The sequence below is a fragment of the Chrysemys picta genome, chromosome 11 (genome assembly GCF_011386835.1).
Source record: "Chrysemys picta bellii isolate R12L10 chromosome 11, ASM1138683v2, whole genome shotgun sequence".
Lineage (NCBI taxonomy): Eukaryota > Metazoa > Chordata > Testudines > Emydidae > Chrysemys > Chrysemys picta.
The window spans coordinates 38,466,621-38,488,722 of NC_088801.1; the positions used below are offsets into that span (position 1 = coordinate 38,466,621).

The 22,102-nt window shown below is 43.2% G+C and overlaps 1 protein-coding gene across 1 annotated transcript in view; it reads left to right on the forward strand.

Moving 5' to 3' along the window:
- The first annotated feature begins 443 nt into the window (after positions 1 to 443).
- The window catches only part of MYO3B (myosin IIIB), a 285,486-nt gene continuing 263,827 nt past the window's right edge, over positions 444 to 22,102 (forward strand). Inside the window, exons 1-5 of the mRNA XM_024114809.3 lie at positions 444 to 622; positions 8,278 to 8,412; positions 12,259 to 12,363; positions 12,623 to 12,722; positions 16,750 to 16,826. Of these exons, the coding sequence (XP_023970577.3) occupies positions 476 to 622; positions 8,278 to 8,412; positions 12,259 to 12,363; positions 12,623 to 12,722; positions 16,750 to 16,826 (564 nt within the window). The 5' untranslated portion in view covers positions 444 to 475. The remainder of the gene's footprint in view (positions 623 to 8,277; positions 8,413 to 12,258; positions 12,364 to 12,622; positions 12,723 to 16,749; positions 16,827 to 22,102) is intronic.

Here is a 22,102-nt window from a genome sequence, read left to right on the forward strand (position 1 = left end):
TTCCCCTTCCCTGCTCACAAGAATCCATCTAAAGCATAGATTCACTTGAGAGCCATTTGGTCCAAATGCTAGAGAAGAAGACAGCAGAGCTCAACACTGCCTTTCAAGGCAACAGGCAGAGTACCCCAACTCTGTAAAGCTGAAGTTTGGGAAAGAGAAATGTCAATGTGGCCATATTTATTTATCCACTGGTGATGTTCTGGGTTCTGATTTGGTTCTTCCTTTGCCTGCCCTGTTGGTTCAGTGCTCTATGGTTAGTAGTAGTGCTCAGGGCAGAAAGAAGCCATCAGTAGCTGCTTATCGGTTCCATTCTGTTCCATATTCTGTGCTCGATCTGTTTCCTCAGCTAGCTGGTTAAATAAATAAATAAATGAATGAATAAGAAACAATTTGTTAAATCCCATAAAATTTAGCAAATGTACAAACTTTGTTTTCCAGGACGCCACTATATGGATTATTTCAATATAATCCCAATATGATTGGACTCGCATCATTAGCTGATCCTTCAGATACCTGGGAAATTATAGAGACCATTGGAAAAGGCACTTATGGTAAAGTCTATAAGGTTGCCAATAAGAAAGACGGGAGTCTGGCCGCAGTAAAAATTCTGGATCCTATCAATGTAAGTAAAAGATTATAATCCTATTTTAATCATAACTTCATTGTTAACATTAAAAGGTTTTACTCTCAAACAGGCTTGAAGCTCTGACTCAAAGTTTAGGCAAACTGAAAACATCCTGGAGGGAACTGTTAAATATATTATGAGCAGATGTGGGCTAATTGGTTTGGAAAGAAAAAAAAACTGCATCCAGCCTCACACTGACCCCTTTGTAAGGCTCTTTTGTATAACTTAGGACATAGTCCTACAAGGGGCTATGCAGAGCAGACTGAATTATCTGTTTAAAATAATTAATTTTGCCTTTTTTCTATTTGTGAACCATTCATAACTTGTTATGGTTAGTCATTATTCACAAATATTCATCAGTAGTTTTATGCAAACAAGTTTCAGCCAATGAGATGTTAGAAAACTGTTCACTGAAACTATTCTCACTGAGTGACTGGTCATTTAAGTCACATGGTATTGTTTTCTGCTCCCTGATTGGATGACTGAAACTTTTCAAACAGCAGAATAGCAAATTGCAAATGACACACAGCAGATGGTAAATAAGTAGGGAATATGCTTGTTCACATTCAAATGTGTGTGTTCATATGATGAACAGCCAACCCCTAAACATCATCACAAGAATAATGAGGGGAATGAATCTGGTTGACCCAAACAGCCACTTGGAAATTGCACCTTGTTTTGTGGTTTTCAGCCAACTCTAGTTCTGAGCACTTTCAACTCACAAAGACCTCTGACGTGAGTGGGAGTGAAAGTTGCTTAGCACCTGGTAAGATCTCCCCCTTTCATAGCCTTATGTGTTATTCAAAATCAGCATTCTTGCTGACCTTGATTTCTGGCAGTGCACCTGGGTAGTTTGCTGGTACAGATTTTAGGTATCCAAGGTTGCAGCAATTGGAGCATGAACATGATCAGATTGCACGGTGGCATTTCCAATACACTATTGGTAATATCTTACATTCATATAGTGCTGTTCATCAGAAAGGATCCCATATCACTGTAAAATCTGTACAAACTCTATAATGGAATTCCTTCACCCACCACTGAAGTGCTGCCAGCTGTAGAATAGAAAGCAGCAGCTTTTTTACAATGCACAGCGATAGTACACAATAGTTAAGACCGGAATTGAAGAAGAATATTGTCGGGAACTCAGCTGGCTGCAGTTGCCTAGCAACCCAATGAGCTCAGCTGGGCCCAGTAAACCCTCATTAAGTGACTGTTCTCCCTGATTGGATGAAGAGCCAACTGATCCCCATTTAAACCTGATTGCATCAGCAGCACCCGAAGCTGCGTCAGACCTGCTTCCGGTCCAGCCCTTGCTCCTCTCCAGCCCTGCCTACCTCTGAACCCCTAACTCCTGGCTTTAACTACTGGCTTGGCTCCTGACCACAACTCCAGCTCTGCCCTTTGCTTCTGTTTTGATCTCTGGCTCCAACCATTGGCTTGCCTTCTGGCCATACTTCCAGTTCTACTCTCTGATTCTGCTCTGACCTCTAGGCCAGACCCTTGCTCTGTCCAATAGGTCTCACTGCCTACACCTCGGTGTGTGAGTTTGAGCAGCCCACTTGCTGGCATAGAGGGAGCCCAGATGGAGGCCAGCCCACCTTCTCAGAAGTTGTTTAGGTCCTACAGGAACTGCAGGTTCAAATCGCCATGCTGTGTGACCACAATGCATCCCTCCAGGCCCAGGTACATGTCCAGGCAGTGTCTTCTGTACTCCCAACTCGTGCACCCACTTTTTGTGAGCCTACGCTGCCCCTACCTGATACATTTAACAGGGATTGTGCCAAGTTTTGTGGATTCCAGTTCATGTTGGCATGTACAGTCATGCCCCATGGATCAATCTCAAGTGGGATTAGTACTTAGTCTGCCCACTGGAGAGGCCCTGAAGGGGGCTTCACCACTCTTGCAGGGGTCCAGTCCTCTCCTTGAACACTTTGAGAACTTTGTTCAGGCAATGGAGATCATCTTCGATTCCTAATCAAGAATATATTGTGGTAGGGTCTTGGGTCTATCACCAACTATGCAGAGGAATTTAAATGTCTGGTTGCAGATATCCACTGTGCAGAGACACTACTTCAGGCAGGGACTCAATGACCCAATCAAAGATGAATTAGCATGGGTGGAACTTCCACCTAGCCTGGGAGCCTTAATTGATCTTCGTCTTAGGATTGGTGATCAGCTAACAGAGGGAGCCTAAGAAAAACGACAGGCCACCTGATCCCCACTGGTCAGAATTCTTATGTCTCCTGGAGCTCCTATTGCCATACCAGACTCCAAAATGATGCAAGTTTACTGAGCCCTACCTCTCTGGCAATGAAAAGCATACTTGTCAGGCATTAGGGTTGTGCCTACATTGTGGGATGACCAGACATGTTGCAGCAGGGTGCCCTACCAAAGACTGGTCCACCTCCAGGTTGGGAAGCACCAAAGCCCAGTCCCAGTGTGAGGGGGCTAGGGTTGGGTCAGTGCTCCCCTCCTCCCCACAGCAAACTGTGAAGCCAGCTATCTGCCAGAATCTTGGCAACCCGTAACCAGCATGCTTCCCTGCTCTATCTCCCTCTTCAGTTGTGGCATTCTGCCATCCCTCATGTCCACTTAGAACACTGGTTGACTTGGATACCTCTGGCAATTTCATTGACCAGGAGTTCATTAAGGGGCATGGAATCCTTTGCAGGGATTTCCCTGAGCTTGTCAAGGCTATCAATGGGTCACTTCTCTCTTCAGGCCCCATTAAGCATCAGACAGCTCTCCTGGAGGTCATTTGGTGGTCATCAAGGCATCTTGCAGTTCAGGGTCATCTGCGCTCTGTACTCACTGGACGTCCTTGGTGTCCCCTGACTTGTCACTCGTGACCCCCAAATTAGATGGCACCCATGATCTATACTGTTGTGTTCCCTGCGGTGCCGACAAACATGCCTGCCCAGCTCAAGCCAATGGCTGGTCACATTCTGCGGTACACTGAAGCCCCTGAAGGATCCAGAGTTAGGAACCAAAGATTTATGAGCAGTGCCTGAAATTTCTGCCAAATACCTAGAACATGCCAAAGTATTCAACAAACAGAAGGAGTATGCCCTACCTCCTCACCACAGTTATGATTACACAGTCAGCCTTCAACCGAGGTTCCTTTTGGACACATATTTCCTTATCTGAACCTAAGCTGCAGGCCCTCCAGGAGTACCACGAAGAAAATCTATGTAATGGGTTCATCCAATCTTTGATTTCCCCCGTGGGAACATCTATATATTTTGTGCCTAAGAAGGATGGCTCCCTCTGACTTTACATCTAAAAAAGATCACTATCTGTAATCAATGTCTTTTTCCTCTCGTAAACAAACTCCTGGAAAGAATCCATTTGGCTCAGGTCTTCACAAAGCTAGATCTGCATGGAGCATACAACCTGATCAGAGTCCAACAGGGGGATGAATGGAAGAAAACATTTTGAACCAGCTATGGCCATTTTGAATACTTGGTCAAAATGTTTGGTCTGCGTAATGCCCCTGCAACTTTCCAGCATTTCATGAACAATGTCTTCTGAGATATCCTCAATCAATTTGTGATCATCTTAGACAATTGTTGCGGAGTGTGGGGGAGTCAGGGCCCTGCACCCCTCTTCCTGAGATTCACTGCGACTCTCAACCAGCCAGTAAAGCAGAAGGTTTATTCAAGGACAGGAACACAGTCTCAAGCAGAGCGTGTAGGTACGACCAGACCCCCTCAATTAGGTCCCTCTGGGAGGTTCAGGGAGCTTAGACCCCAGCTTGGGGTTCCCTGTGTTGCACCACCCAGCCCAAACTGAAACTACACCAAAACTCCTCCTGCTGCTCCTCTCTTCCCCCTCCCCCCAGCTCCTCCTCTCCTTTGTTTAGTCTCCCGGGCAGAAGGTGTTAATTCTCCCCACCCCCGTTCCTGGCTCAGGTTACAGCTCAGGTAGCTTCCTTCAAGGGAAGTCCCCCATCCCCACTGCAACCCCCCTGCAACATTCCCAGGTCAAATCTGCCCTGCTCCCTGCTCCGTCACAACAATATTCTCATTTTTTCAGAAAACCAAGAACTCCATGACCACCAGGTGCCATACCATTCTTGATTGGCTTCACCAAAATCAATTTTATGTGAAACACAAGAAATGTGAATTTGACAAGGATACCGTGGAGTTTCTGAGCTGTCTCATCTCTCCAGCAGGACCCCCACAAGGTTGCACCAAGTGGAAGGCACCCTTGAATATATGTGGAATGCAATGGTTTCTTGGATTCATAAATGTGTACCAGCGATTCATCCAAGGATTCTTTGACCTGGTAGCCCCTAAAATGTCCCTCCTCAAGAAGGGAATTAAGTTCACCTGATCCCCTGACATTCAGGTGGCTTTCAACCACTTGAAAAAGTTGTTTATTTCTGCCCCCATTTTGATCCATCCAGACCCTACAAAGGCCTTTATAGTTGAGACCAATGCCTTGGACTTTGCAATAGGTATGGTCCTCTCACCAGTTGCTTCATCCCTGTGCCCTCTTCTCTTGGAAACTGACTCGTGGTGAGAAATGATGTATGGGACAAGGAGCTCCAGGTCATCAATGCTGCCTTTGAGGAGTGGGACCACCTCCTTGAGGGGGCCCAGGCCCCTGTTCAAGTCTGGACAGATCACAAGAATTTGGAGCATCTACAGACAACACAATAACTCAACCAATGTCAGATTCGCTGGGCCCTTTTCCTCTCCCAATTTGACGTTATGGTTACCTACTATCCTGGGTCTAAGAATGAGAAGACAAATGCCTTGTCCTGCAAGGACGAGTACTGTGAAGTGGAGCAGAAAGCCCTCACGCTCTCCTTAAATCCTCCCAATTTGTCTGTTCGGCCCTCACTAGTCACTTGATGACCAGTTCCCAACTTCAGGTGCTAAGATTGTGCCATGACTCCCCTATAGCAGGACATTTCGGCCAATTTAAAACCTGGACTCTGATTACTAGTTACTTCTGGTGGTTGACCCTATGAACAGATGTTAAAAACTATGTGAAGTCCTGCGACCTCTGTGCCTGTATGAAGAACCTGTGAACCAACCCTATGGGCCTCCTTCAGCCCCTCCCCAAACCTCCATTTCCTTGGTCCACCTTCTCAATGGACTTTATAGTGGAGTTACTGCGCTTCCAACGGCACTGTTATCCTGACTGAAGTGGACTTCCTGACCAAGATGGCCCATTTTATTCCCTGCTGTACTGTGCCATCTGCCCATGAAATAGCACAAGCTTTCCTGGAGCACATCTTTCAGTACCATGGCATACCGACTTGCACCATTTTGGACTGAGCGCCTCAATTTATTTCTTGATTCTGGCAGGAATTTCTTCACTTTCTCTGCACTAAATTCCTCACCTTAACAGCCTCCCATCCTCAGACTGATGATCAAACTGAAAGAGGCAGTCAGACCCTGGAGCAGTATCTCTGCTGTTTTCTGAATTTCTGTCAGGATGGTTGGCTCCCAATACTGTTTGGCTGAGTTTGTGTACAACAACTCAACCCACACTTCCCCCCCAACACACCCCATTTTTTGCAAATTTTGGCTTTTACCCCTGATTCCATCCAGTCCTGCCTGATTGCTTTACTGTCCTGAGGGACATGGATATGGTCCAGAAAACATGCCAGGAACTCAAGGAACACTTACTTGCCAGTAAAGAAACTTATAAGCATTACACAGTCTGAAAGCGATAGGCTGCCCCTAACCTTGCAGTAGGGGATAAGGTCTGGCTCTTAACTGGGAACCTGAGAACAGACCATTCTTCGGTCAAGCTTGACCATCAATACCTGGGTCCTTTTTGGATCATCGAGCAAATAAACCAGTGGCCTTCAAGCTTCAACTGCCAGAATCCCTCAAGATTCACCTGTCTTTCATGTTTCTCTCCTTAAACCATTTGTTGACAACCTTTTCCCCAACTGGGTAGATCCTCCTCCACCCTCTGTAATTGTCCATCGGCAGGAGGAATATGAAGTCCATCAGGTCTTCGCCTCCCAATAAGTCAAGGGGAAGCTGCAGTATCTGACAGACTGGAAGGAGTATGGGCCAGAGGAGTGATTCTGGGAACCAGAAGAAAATGTTCACACTCCAGATCTCTTGAGGGAATTTCACCAAGGATACCCTGACAAGCAAGGGCCATGAGCCCCTAGGAGGAGCCCCAAAGGGGGCCATACTGTCAGGAACTCCATTGGCTCTGGGCATGGTCACTTAGCAACCCAATGAGCTCGAGTGGACCCAGTAAACCCTCAAAGTGATTTGCTCCTTGATTGGACAGAAGGGCCAACAGATCCCTATTTAAGCCTGGTAGCAACTTGAGCACAGTGGCTGCTCAATGCGTTCCATGCCCACAGCTGCACCAGACCTGCTTCCTGTTCAGCCCTTGCTCCACTCCTTGCCTGCTCCATTCCATCCCTAATTCCTGCCTACCTCCGACCCCCTGATTCATAGCTGCTGGCTCTGACCACTGGCTTGTCTCCTAACCATGACATCAGCTCTGTTCTGACTCCTGCTACTGACCATTCACTTGCCTCCTGACCACGCCTCCAGTTCTGCCCTCTGATTCTGCTCTGACCATGAGGCCAGACTCCTGTTCTGACCACTAGGTTGCACCACCTACACCTCAATGTGTGGCAAATATTGTGGCCAATAGAAACCACAGAATTTCAGTATGTAATTATCCGCATTGGAATTTGACTGGGACATTGAGACTAAAACCCGTACTGAGAAAAGTTGCCCCTTTTTTATTTACAGAAATACAGCTTGTTCATCCCTTGTACAGTATGAGTCAGAAGAATGTAATAAGTAATATGTGATTAATGGAATAAAGCACCAGGGTCTTGATACAGCAAACTATCCCAACTCAGCAAATTATTTAAGCACATGCTTAACTTTGAAGCATGTGCTCAAGTCCTGTTAAAGTCAAAGGCTGTGCTGAATAGGAATACACTTAAGCATGTGCTTAAGTGCTTTGCTGAACTGGGGCTCATGTGGGTTATTGTGCAATATAGTTGGTCTTTTGTTATTTCATCTTCACAAAAATCCCTCTTTAGACAAATAGTCAAATTTTTGCTTATTTTGAGGATTTTGATTTTTGCTCTGTTTAACAGTTCCTGTTGTATCCGTTTTCCACGTGGGCTTTAGTTTGTATAAATTTCTCCTGTTTTAAAGCTGTATTTATTTTTATTCATGTCCCATTTAATGTCTTAAATATATAACTAGGTTCATCAGATTACCTTAAAAAGAAAAAATGAAGCTAAGATTGATGTATTTACAGTAGCTCAACCATCAGAAATGCAGATTTAAGGAACAAATTAGAAAAGATATATATGCAAATTTTCCATTTAGACAAGTGAGCAGAGCTAAGCACCATTTTTACTTTTGTGATAGCAGTGTATTATTATGCATTAAGCGTACCCTTGAGGCAAAACTACTGACTGCACATGGAGTTCACACTTTTATTTGCAATAAGACAATTGTGGTGGGATTGGTTTTTGACCAGATTTTATTATTTGATCAGATTGTTTTCAGTGCATCACAATAAAGACATTTAGAAGCATGAAATAATGTATAGATACTTCTTTTTATCAATGAAGATTTATTTGTTTGTTGTACTGAATTATTATTTATTTATACACCATATTTGTGTTTTCCTTTTAGGATGTGGATGAGGAAATTGAAGCAGAATATAATATTTTACAGTTTCTTCCCAATCATCCCAATGTTGTTAAGTTTTATGGAATGTTTTACAAAGCAGATCAATACGTGGGAGGACAGCTTTGGCTAGTTCTTGAGGTAAGATATTTTGATAATGTTAGAACTTAATTAAAATGGATTTTTAGGGTGAGGTGCTCCCCTTTAGAAGTGAACAAATCAGAAACAGCAAATGCTCTATACTGAGAGACGAACCTTAGAATTTTGGGGTTCTGTGTTTAGGGATATTGATCAAACAGTCTGGCCGTGGGAGGTGTTTGCAGATCCACCCTTCAAAAAAACACACTCAGTGTTTATTCAGTAACAAACCCCAGACATGGGGGCTTGGTATCAGCACTTTATTGCCATTCAAGGTACTTCGTTCTGTCTTCAAAAACATAGAATGGGCTCCATAATAATTTTCTTACTTGAAAGTAAATTGAGCTTCCATGCTGGAGAAAACATCTGTGTTAGTGTTGAGAAGTCAAGGTCTTGTTGGATAATCCAAAAGATGTCTTCATGATGAAGTACCACACACAGTATTTACCAAACCTGGCACCCATTGCAAATGTGGGCTGAGAGAATGTAATGGGAAAACTGTCTTAAGGCAGTGTAAAATTAATAACAGGATGCTGTTGAATATCTAGCACTTTAAATGGCTTATGCAGACTCTACCCATTTAGCAGGTTTCAGTGTTCTCAAAATGAGGGATGTCATTCTGACTGCACTGCAGTTAGTGTCATTGACTGACTGCACTAGCTCCAGGATTTCACTCAGATGATTAGGATGTTCCTAAAGGATTAATTGTGTATGGAGCCCAGCACAGAGATTAGAGTGATCTTATAGGGGTGTTGCACCATAGCAGTATTTTTCTATAACATAGTTACATCAGTATAAATGTGAGCACTAACTTGTTTGTTACTGATTATTTTGGAAGGACCATCCAGCTATTCTGGGATTGTGGGTAGAATCAGAGTAAAGTATGATCACTTTATGTTCTACTTTAACCCTGTTCCAGTAATACAATAAACCTGACTTTTATGCATTGCAACATTATACGGTATGGAGGACAGCATTTGGTACCATATGCCAATTTTCATAATAAGTTTCAATGGTTATCAAAATGATCATCAGTTTTTTTTGCTGTATGGGTTCTTAGTGACTAACAGAGAAACAGCTAACATTCTTATCCCAAAGTACATCAGACATGCTGTTCTGTACAACCAAATCATGAATGTCACAAGAACATACCATTTCCGCAGGTTAGCTTTTTGCATTAATGATGTATAGCTTGTTGTTTTTGGTGCACCTAATTTTAAATTTGTAAAGAAATTTAAGACAAAACTTCTAATTTTCCTTATATACAGAAGTTTATTGAAACAGTTGACCTTGGAAATATTCCCTGCCTTAGAATTGCATGCAGATTTGTCTGTGCACAGCAATTACGTTTTATAATAGTGTAGTGATTTTTTTCAGTAAAAGGGTATATACAAAGCTCTCTCTTACTGTGATCCCTGTTTCTTTGATGAAATCATATAGTCATTGTGATGAGCATTTTTACAATTTTCTAATTAAAAATATTTTCCTTGCACTATTCTGCAACATTTACTCACTATGAGCAATACCTTAGTCAGGTGAGTAGTTGCATTAAAGCCCATGGTAAGGTACTACTCAAAGTGAGTAAGAGAAGCAGAAGTGGGCCCTTAATTTAATTTTATATGATGAGGGAAGGTGCTACACTGAGAACTAACATTTTATGTTTATTCATAGAAAAGATATTTCATAGACCATGTCCCTGAAAACATGCATTAGCTCTCTTATGTAAGGACCACCTCTAGTGGCAGGCAGCTAGTTCAGTGTTCATGATCATTTCATTCCAGAGCTCTCTATTGACTACCAACATGGGTGTCTCTGCCAATTTTGGTGGTGGTCTTTGTGTTGTGGGTACTTAGCTATTTGGAGAGAATGTGATTCATTTCACATATGCTACTGAACAGCCAGAAGACTGTATCACTTTCAATCAACTTGGGTTGGGTTTGAAGTGGTGGCCTTGAGCTGAAAGGCTTCATATCTCATTACCAGTCCCTTGAGATTACTTTTCTGTTTGGCTATAGCTTTTCGTGAAAAAAGAATGCAAATAAAATTAGCACAACACATCTCAATAGTACACAGTTAGTACAATAAAGATAATAAAGACTATACATGGCATTGATGGCTCCCCAGGCAAATAACTAAACACGGGTAGGTACAGGGCCGGCTCCAGGGCTTTTGCCGCCCCAAGCGGCGGGAAAAAAAAAAAAAAAGTCGCGATCAGCGGCAGCTCCACCACGCCGCTTTTTTCTTCAGCGGCAATTTGGCGGCAGGTCCTTCCCTCCGCCACCGAAGAGCCTGACGTGCCACCCCTTCCCGTTGGCCGCCCCAAGCACCTGCTTGCTCAGTTGGTGCCTGGAGCGGCCCTGGGTAGGTAAGCGCATACACTCCCTTCCACCTAAGGGTTTAGTTCATCTACAAATGTATTTGGTGTGTGATAGTGGCTTATGGACTCCCTCCCAACTGGATGGAACAAGCTCCCAAGTAAAAAAGGAAAGGTAAACTCTTGCATCAGCCACTATCAACCACTGATGGAATATTACTTCAGTAACTTATTTGCGTAAAGGAAACCAATGTATCATGTGTTCTGGATCCTCAGTAGCTAACATAATGCACTTTTCATGTGTAGAAAAGTTCAGAATTCTAACAGATTTTTTTAGTTCTATAGTAATGGTGACAATGTATGGTGAAAAATATCCATACCTCCTATAGCACATGGCAAATTAGCGTGCAGAGGGACTGATACTAGATTGACCAAATTTAGGGAAGAAAGGAAAAACAAAAGAGTAGTAGATTGTCAGATTTCAAAGGAGGATTTTAGAATTTGATTTCATGCCATTTGTTTGATTTTATGCATTAGAGTTTTTAGACTAAATACTGCCAATGCAAAGGGAATTTAGATCTGAGTTCAAGTATCTTGTTGATATAGACATATGATTTTTACGTGACAGAAAGCTTGGTATGGTGTAGAAGGGACCGCTCTGCAAAAATAAGAGGTGACTGTGGAAGAACAAATATAATGACCTCCCCACCCTGCAAAAAAACCCTGCCAAACAACGCTCCTTTTAATTTTAAGTGTCATACAGTTGTTGTAAATATAAAAGTAAGAAAAGGAGAAAGAGGGAGAGAGCAGGAGGATGAGGGGGAAACAGTTGCTAGAGGGGCATGGTTGATGAACTAATGATGTGGGTGAAAACACATTTACAAAGGTTCTAATTTTACTTTTTCTCCTCCTCCTCCTTTGATGTATGGCAGCCCATTAATGGAAAGTGCTTGCAAGAAGCTGTGCTTTTCTGGATCAGAATGTTTAATCTCAGTTGTTGGCAGAGCATGCCATCAAGTCTGAGTATAGAGATATGGCTGCTGTCTATTTTATATTGCCTGCCAGCAGGAGCATTGATGGAGTGAAGGTTTGAAATGACTGTAATTTGTTGCCTCCCAGTTATCAAGTGAATCAATCTTGTCTTTTCTGGCCTTTTCTTCACACAAAGGCAGTTTTTCAAAAAGACAATGCACATATTATTGTGAAAATATTCAAATAAATTAAACCGGATCTATAGATTCTGTTTTTATAATAACATATAGTTTTAATATTTCACTTTTAGTTAAATTTTACAACCTCTGACTTGTGCTTTCCACCCCTCCCCCCAAGTACTATGATTTATTGTCAACACTGTTAATAAAATATGCTCTATGACAAGGATGACAACTTAAATAATTGCAGGTGGAAATCTACTTGGTCTGGCATTTGTGTTATGTTGCAGACTCCTACAGTAGGAATCCACAACCTAAACAAGTCTGTTGAGTAATAGGGGTCTTGTGTTTTGTTTCTTTTTTTGCTCCCCATTCTCTTCACAGCTGTGTAATGGAGGTTCTGTCACAGATCTTGTCAAAGGCTTGCTGAAGTGTGGCCAACGGTTGGATGAAGCTATAATCTCATACATCTTATATGGTGCTCTCTTGGTAAGGATGTTCATCAGGCTTGTAATGACAGTAGAGGGTGCAATTTACCCATCTCATACATTTTCCATTTATAAACTATGGTAATGATGACAATATTATGCTGGCTGTTATAGCAGCAGGGGGGCATATCAAGCATGTGATCAAGCAGACAGATGTTTCTATAGTGAAGTGCAGATTGTCTTCATTACACTCCCTAATAGTAGGGTAATCGTTTTAAAATAAGGGAGTAAACTTATTTTTTGTTGTCATGGGTATACAGGGCCTTCAACATTTACACAATAACCGAATCATCCATCGTGACGTCAAAGGGAACAACATTCTTCTGACAACAGAAGGAGGAGTCAAGCTTGTTGACTTTGGTAATGACTGCTTACCATTTGTTTTCTTGATGTGTGCTGTTTAGCCAAAGGCATCCATTTATTTTCCACTCAGAAGGTAGAGGTGTTTCTGGAACACCAATTACTGAGAGAATTTTCCAGGAGGAATCTTGAGATATTTAGGGAGTGATGGGGAAAAGTAGCAGATGGAGCAACCTAGGAAATCCTGTCAGAAAATCTATTTTAGGCTTTTTAAAACAATAGCTTAAAAAAGCCATTTTATTTATGAAACATGTTTGCATTCCATTAGGAATATCATATCTCAAGGAAGTTCTCTCATTTAAATTTAAATATTCCATCTTTTGCATATGAAAAGGATACATTCTTTTCTTTCAAATGGCTTTCACTAGCCTTAAGCACATTTATTCCCTCTGAGCAGAAGGTAAAGTGGTCCTATGGGTTCACAAACTAACAGATCCATTTAATTTGTGATTAGTGCTGTTAGACATGAGCCTGGCTGGATTGGAAACATCACAAGAGGCATAAAGAGAGAGCTAGAGGAAGGGGAACTTTGCAATAGAATTTACCCTCAGATGAATATTTCTATCTTGAAATACATATACATTTAGTAAAGTAAAATAATGCCGTAGTTCCTCTTTAGAGTCAGATATGTACATATAAAGAGAAATTTTATTAACAGTAAAGGGAGCAGAAAATCATAGTGAGTCAGTATAAAGTGTTAGGTAAACCGTTTTGAAAATACAGTATTGTTCAGCTGTTTGCCTAACTCCTCATGTTGCTAAAGTAAAATATTCATATATTGAGAAAGTACCATAAAACTGGCATGCCAGAATTCTGGCAATAAAGGAATGGCCCAGAATTATAATATGGTGCATGAAGGGAAAAACAAACTTAACTTTCCTAATGTCACATTATTATAAAACTAAAATTATATTTAAAATCTGTTGGTTTTAAATCTGTGGAATAAATTTAGGAAGCAGATGCCTCTTTATTAGCTGCTAGGGACAGAAATTCATTACTGTTGAGTGTAGAGACACTCAATTTTAAGTAGTGCTGGGAGAAACATATGTGGCCTAAGGCAAAACTAGTGATAGCCTAGTAATCTCTTTGGTGAGGCTAAAAATCACTTTTCATTAGAGAGACAAGATAGGTGATGTAATATCTTTTATTGGACCAACTTCTGTCAGCAAGAGAGACAAGCTTCCATGCCACACAGAGCTCTTCTTCAGGTCTGGGAAACTTACTCAGAGTGTCACAGCTAAATACAAGATGGAACAGATTGTTTAGCATAATTGTTCCATCACGTATTTAACTGTAACAATCTGAATAAATTTTCCAGACTGGAAGAAGAGCTCTGTGTCAGCTTGCAAGTTTGTCTCTCATACTGACAGTATTGATCCAATAAAATATATTACCTCACCCACCTTGTCTCTCTAATGCCCTGGGACCGACATGGTTACAACAACACTACTTTTCATTTGAGGCAGTTTTACCAGTATAATCTTGAGCAATAACTAGTGTAGACTGGCAGAAATCTACCTTTTCCTTTCTAAAACAAGAACACATCACTGGGCATATTTAATGTGGAGGAGGAAACTACAGCTTGAGGTTAGAGTTTCTAAGAATGAGCTTAGGGAAAAGTGTGTTGTTTTTCCAGTGTTTAACAAATACTGACAATGATTTCACCGAGAAGCTTAGCACTCCCCTGCTTTGGAGCAGAGACTTTAAATTTGGCAGGGGGTTGCCCTAGTGTCAGGGACATGACTCTTTCTGTCCTCTGACAATTTGCCCAAATTTGGTCGAGTTGTGACATCTGAAAAATTGCAGTTCACACATAATCAGTAGAGACTTACTGGAGTTTGCATCTAAGTTCTCTTAAAGTTCTGAGTGAACTGAGCATGCTCCATCCCTTCACAGCTCCTGTGTGTGACAGGACTGTGCATGTGCCATCTCCAGGGAGTGACTGAGCATGCCCCATGCCATCCCCTCACAGCCCCTGCATGTGACAGGACTGTGCATGTGCTATCTTCACAAAAGGGCTGAGCATGCGCCATTCTGGGACTCCACGGGAACTGGGCAACACTTTCCCTGCAGTTACTCCTCTTGGTTACCAAGGGATGTTGTGGACCCAGGCCCAGGAACTGAGAGCAGAGTTGACAGGGAAACAATCTCTCCTGTGTTCTGGATCCCCTTGCGGCAGGTAGTGTGAAGGGAAAGGAGGAAACAATGTGACTCAGATTCAGAAGGTGAGGAAGAGATTCAGGGTGGTGGAACAGGAGTCTGGGGAGCAGCAGTGGTCCGTGCCATTTTGCTGGCCAGGGTGGAAAACACTTGCAGCCGCTTGCCCCTGAGTGGCTGGCTGTGGCTTGGTTTTGTCCCCTCCCTGCCCCCAGCCAATCAGTAGAGTAAAAACAAACAAAAAAGCTGACGGGGCGATTTGGTGCCCAGGGCACACTCCAAGAACCATCCCTGCTGTGGGGGTGGCTATGAACAGGAACCTAGAAGTCTGGAAAAGAGGCAGGAGCAGAGGGAGACAGAAGACCAAAGGGCGGAGGAATAGAACCAAAAGAGGCGCAAGAGCAGAGGAACAGAAGGAAAGGGGCAGGATCCACAGATGGGGGGACAGGAGCAGGGAGGAAGAACACAGGCAAGAACAGGAGGAGGAGACTGGGCAATGGGAGGATAAGGGCAAGAACTGGCTACTGGCAGGGGGGACATGGCACAGGAGTTTGTGGGATAGGTATGGGGAAGAGGATAGGGCAGGAGTCCTGCCTCATTCAGTGCATTGAATGGACCTCCTTGGGGTATGAAACAGGGCTGTGTAGTGAATGATGCCATTGTCTATATTATGCCTGTGTCATTTGTTGCAGAAATTGGAAGGTGTGTAATGACTGAGGCAGGAGTTTCAGGACTCTGGGATCTGTTCTGCTGAAGTGCTGACCTTGCTCAGCTGCAGCTGTGGTATATAGGAGCTCTGCTCTGAACATATAAAGTGCTTTGAAATGCCAACTACTCTGAAAAAGCAGACCTAGACTCCTCAAATTGGGCACAGAAAATTAGTTGTCACATTTGAGAATTTTGGCTTTAATCTCTGTGCCTCGATTACCTAGGTGTAAAAAAGGGCATTGTGAAGATATATTCATTATTTTAAAAAAACACTAAGATACTATGATGATAACACCATAGAAAACCCCATGAGAATAATTATAGTTCTGTGTTCAGTGCAGGGTTTGAGTGGTGTGCAGAAATAAGGCATAGGGCCACACATTGAATGAGGATAAAAATAAATATTGAACCCTTTATTAAACACCATCTATTCTGTGCACTGAATGTAGTAGGGTTCCTGTGGGATATGCAGGGGTATGTGATCATGTAATTAAAGACTATCTCATAAAGCATATGCACAAGAGGGCCAAATTAAAGTGGCACAGGCAACCTTAATTTTGGCATTTCTTAACTTTTGATTGCCTGACTTTGCAACTGTATCATTCCTTTAAAGTAGATTTTTTGGATGTAATATATATTTATATTTCTCCTTAAGTTGCTTTCAGCATGATACATATTAACACACATTGTTCACTGTATAAATTGTCCTAAAATGTCTGAGAACTACAGTTCTTTTTCTTTATTTCTCTCTTTTAAAACATTTTTTTTGGCTCATTAGTATTCAGTACCACTTTAGTGTGTAGTTGTAACTATAATCTCTATGCAAGTCTATATAGCAGCTACAAATTCTGCTGGTGTGAGCAAGAATCAGAGTTAAATAAATAAGTGAATGAGCTTCAAACCAAGAATTATTTAGAGCAATTATTTGAACAATTCTGAATAACAAGTTGTGGTCTGCCCTTGAACAAGTCATGATTAAAGCAAAATGTGAAATTCATCAAATAAATAATTTCGTACAAATGGTACACCTTGCTCTGATTTTGACTGCTGTTTTGCAGACGTGCTTTAAGGATCATGAGTTTGTTTTCCTGAGACTTGATATAATCTGAACGGAAAATACATCATGAATTTTAGGCCAAAATCTGAATCCATTTTATTGCAGGTGTTTCAGCCCAGCTCACCAGCACCCGCCTACGCAGAAACACTTCGGTGGGAACGCCCTTTTGGATGGCACCCGAGGTGGGCAAAGCATTTTCTTTATTTTGTCTCTGTTGCCTCTGTTCATTGCAGTACACAGTTTTGTCCCAATTCTACATTGACTCAAAAATCTGATACCTATGATAACCAGAAAAAGCATTTGGTGGTTCCCAACTACAGTTCTGTTTCATTTCCTTCCATGTCTGTAGCTCTTATGCAATGGGATGAATAGACAAATTAGATTCCTTTAATAACAGAGGCATTATCCTCTTCTATTAAAGAGGATTATTTGCAGCTTTTCCATAAAACTATAGGCTAATCTACAGGAAACTTATGGTAATGCTTCCTTAAGGCATGAAATAACTCTAGCTTTACACTCTCTGTGATTCCCCTCTGCAGAGTAAGAGAGCAGGGCCAATGGCTATTGCTCTTGCCATGGCGAGGGGAGGCACTTATGGGAGTGTCCATATAGAATTTAATGGATAGCTTTTCCATGGATTTCAGTGAATCATTCAATGGATTTTAGTACAGAATTCTAGCCCAACTATAGAACTCTATATGGTTCAAAAAGCCTATAGAAGGGATCTAATCTCTCTGAAATTCTGTGGGTTTTTAGCATAATATCTATAAAGCTAATCCTATTATTTTATCCCTATTGTATTCTATAGGACTTATCCTTAAGTGAGGTGTTACAGTACAGCACATTAAGTGAGCCCCTTTGCTCAGTTGGCTGTTATCTGCTTAGCTGGGGATCCAGATTCCCAGCCTGCACTATCTTTTCGGGCTCATCCCTTGCCAGACCCCATCCCCAGGTGTTCCACCAACCTGGGGAGGGGGTCACAGGTGGACTGTGTGCTACAGTAGAAATCCAGAGTTCTGGAAGTAATCTGGTCCTTTCCATGTGCTCTTGTGCAGGATGGGTGGCACATTGGTCAGTGTTTGCAGATACCTTTAGCAGTTTATTTGTGTTTGTGACAGGGTGGACTAGGCCAGGAAAAGAGCAGTGGCGCTAAGTCCTCCTAGTGGCCTAGAGAGACACTGCAGGAATCAGCCAATCAGGGGGAGGCCTCAAAGGGCTAGCCAATCAGAAAGGCTGCAGGGAACAGCCAATCAGGTCCCAGGAGGACTGGGGAAGCGAAAAAGAGCTCCTGTCTGGGTGCTGGGCCTGAACACAGAAGAGCCCTGAGCTAAGAATGAAGCACCGGTGAAGACTGAGGTGGTGCAGAAGTGGCCTAGGGAACTGAAAGCAGTTTCATTAAAAGGACACAGCAGTGAGTGGCTGCTATTCTTAGGGTTCCTGGGCTGGGATGCGGAATGCTGGGTGGACCTGGGTTCTTCCATAGGCCACTGGGAAAGTGACCTACAATTGAAACCTCCAGAAGGGGATCTAAACTACCTAGTGGCCTAGCTAGTGATCTGGAGCCAGAACAGACCAGAGAAGGTGAAACCATTGCCTTCAGCAGGGCCGGCTCCAGGCACCAGCCCACCACGCTTGTGCTTGGGGCGGCACCTGGAGGGGGGTGGCGTGGCGCTCTGGCTCCGGCCGCCAGGGAGAGCAGAGACCCAGCCGGGCTCGCCACCTTCCCCCCCGGCGCTCTGGTCAACGGGGAGAGCGGCACGCCGGACGGTCGGGGAGAGCGGCCCGCGGCCGGGCTCGGCGCCCTCCCCTGCCGTGCTGGGGGGGTGGTGGCGGCGGGAGGCTTTTTTGCTTTGGGCGGCAAAAAAGCCAGAGCCGGCCCTGGCCTTCAGGGAGGAAGCCCCAGGGATTCCTGGGCCAGGACTGTTTAAAGACTGTAGACACACCCAACCAGAAGAGGCACTTGCAAGAGCGGGAGCCACACCATTACAGTGATAAGATGCGCTTCTTCCATAACACGTGTTAAGATTACTGGACTGAGCAAAATGGATATGATTTTCCTTCAGTTGGACTTGTTTTGTGGGTCTATTTGCTTAGTTCTGATGATGGTCAATATTCTCATGCTGCCCTGGAAGAAATGAGCACTGGGAAGGTATTTAAAAGTATGGGTTGGTAGTTAGTACATTACTCTTGTGTGCTATCAAAGTTATAAGTAGTAATGTTTATCCTGATCTATTACTATATTGAACTAAACATCCCCATAGTAAACAGGAAGCTTAAATTAATGAGGATGCTAATGTCCACTGAACTTATTCTTACTTTTATATATATAAATTATGTATTGTGCAGGAATGGGTGGAAAATGTTTTTCCCATCCTGGTAATATTTTGAAGATTTCAAAATTTTTTCCATTCTGTATGGGGATGAACCTGAGACCTTTAGACATTTTCCACAAAAGAGAGAGAGAGAGAGAGAGAGTCACCAGCCCACCCCAGAATAGGTGATAATCTTGTGATTAAAGTACTGACCTGGGATATGGGAAAGCCAGATTTGAATCCTGTTCTGCCTGATGTGGAGCCGAGACTTGAACCCAGGTCTCCCACTTACAGACTTGGAGGAAAATAGATGGAGTCCTGCAAAACCTAGACTCAGCTCTGCCTCATTTAGCCCTTAGGCCACAATCTGTACATGAAAGTGTTCAACTAAAGACAAATAGTCTAAAATCAAGGTTCAGATGGCCCTCATATGACACAAAAGTTTACAGTAAAAAGCAGCAAAATAAATTTAGGTTCCATAATATCAACTATGCATAAAGATAGCTAATAGTCACCACATGGAAACCATTCTTTATGAAGAACATGTGCACCAGCCTTTTGAAAGAGCACCAGGCTTAGATGTAGCAAGTCTGTTGCACTGCATGTTGCTGTCTTATGTTGATCTGAAGTCAGGGAGCGACACATTCAGCTGTAGACCCCTACAATTCCATCTGAGCTGCAAGGTGAATTCCACTGAGTTCTTGTTTAAAACAAACACAAAAAACTCTAATTGCCTCCTGCAGATAAGGTGAACTGTTAAGATTCTAAGACTGTAGATGTTTCTTTCATTTTAATCGTTAATGTGTGAAACAAAAACCTGAAACCTTTGTATATCACAGGAAAAATCTTTATTCCCATTGCAAAACTATAGCACAGTGGTATCTTAAAATTCAGTGGTCTGATATCAGATAGTAAGGTGATAATACTAAAGTAGCTGTTAAAATTGCTGTGTAATTTATGGGAGATAAACTGGTTGGTGTTCTACTAGTACTTCAATGAACTTTTATACCCAACAAAATAAGAGTTAATAAGAACCAGCTCTAGAAAATGAGTTAATGCCTTGTCGTCTCCATCCATTTTTGGATAATAGATTCTTTTACTATTTATTTGCTTTGCAAAATTGCTTTCACAAATAAAAATTAAACTACTGATTTTCATTGTCTTTGCTTTCGCTGTGTCCCTTTTGAACATTACCTCCCAGTTTAGAGCACAGAGATTTGTACATTATGATACATTTGGTGTTTGGTCTTATCTGGTTTTGATCTCAATCTGGTTTTGTTTTAACATTTCTGACATATTTTAATTAGTTTTATTGCTCCATGGAAAGTAGTTCTTGGTTGCAATGTTATTACCGGTCCAGCCATAGGTTTTACAGGGTCTTTTTCTGTGAAGACTTAGTTTGGCCAGTGATTTTCTCCCACTTGTGACCAGGCACCCAACATCTGCTTAATCATGTAACTCCTTCACCCACAAATGCTACCAGCTAGCATGCCAGGAACATAACAAACAGCATGAGGAGGAGTGCCAAGAGAAAAAGAGCTCTGGCACAGCTCCTTGCCAGCCTGCAGCATTGGCATCAAACACTGGATAGATGAGGAAGGACAGTGAGAGGCTAAGCATAGAGGAGGGGTCACAAGTCGCTGAGACTGCAGATAGACTGGGAAGACTATTAGTGGAATTGGTTGGCTTTGTCCAGTGTGGAGCAAGGCCTCTATATGCTCATAAGTAGCAAAGCATGTTTAGATCCTTGGACGTAACATAAAATAGAAATGAAGAAAATTAAAGGGTCCCCATCAAGCTTCTTAGGCAAGAGAACTGACTCAGTGCACTTTTATAACAGCCTACCCAGAGGCATCCCACTGGGTATGTCTACACTACAAAATTAGGTTGATTTAATAGAAGTCGATTTTTTTAGAAATTGATTTGATACAGTCGATTGTGTGTGTCCCCACTAAGCGCATTAAGTTGGCAGTGTGCATCCACAGTACCAAGGCTAGCGTCGACTTTCAGAGCATTGCACTGTGGGTTGAGCTCCCAATGCCTGATGGCGCAAAAACATTGTCGCAGGTGGTTCTGGGTTACCCGTGCAGACGACATACCACGGCAAGCATGGAGCCCACTCAGCTCACTATCACCGTATGTCTCCTGGGTGCTGCTGACAGACGCGGTACTGCAGTGCTACACAGCAGCATCCCCTTGCCTTGCCTTGCGGACGGCAGACAGTGCAATATGACTGCTAACTGTCGTCGTTGTCCCGTGGGTGCTCCTGGCCGACCTCGGTTAGGTTGGTCGGGGGTGCCTGGGCAGACATGGGTGCTCCTGGCTGGCCCCAGTGAGGTCAGTCGGGGGTGCGTGGACAAAAAAGGGAATGACTCCAGGTCATTCTCTTCTTTAAGTTTTATCTAATGGAGATTCAGTCCTGCCTGGAATATCATGCCAGCTGGAGGCTTCTGCCTCAGGCTGCTCTCCCAGTCGGCAGCACCGCGCGGTCATACCTACCCCAGCCTACCCCTTGCTCCCATGGCTCATGAAGCCTGGACAGTAGTAAGGAGCAGTTCAACTCTAGGCTGAGCAGGTGCATAATGATGGTAGAATGTGCCTTTGGATGTTTAAAAGCTCACTGGCGCAGTTTACTGACTCGGTTAGACCTCAGCGAAACCAATATACCCATCATTATTACTGCTTGCTGTGCGCTCCACAATATCTGTGAGAGTAAAGGGGAGACGTTTATGGCGGGGTGGGAGGTTGAGGCAAATCGCCTGGCCGCTGATTACGCACAGCCAGACACCAGGGCGGTTAGAAGAGCACAGCAGGGCGCGCTGTGCATCAGAGAAGCTTTGAAAACCAGTTTCATGACTGACCAGGCTACGGTGTGAAAGTTCTGTTCGTTTCTCCTTGATGAAAACCTGCCCCCTTGGTTCACTCTACTTCCCTGTAAGCCAACCGTCCTCCCCTCCACCTTTGATCTCTGCTTGCAGAGGCAATAAAGTCGTTGTTTCAAATTCATGCATTCTTTATTAATTTGTCACACAAATGGGGGGGATAACTGCCAAGATAGCCCGGGAGGGATGGGAGAGGAGGAACGCATAGGGGTGGGGTAGTTGTAGGGGCACCCCCTAGAATGGCATGCAGCTCATCATAGAAGC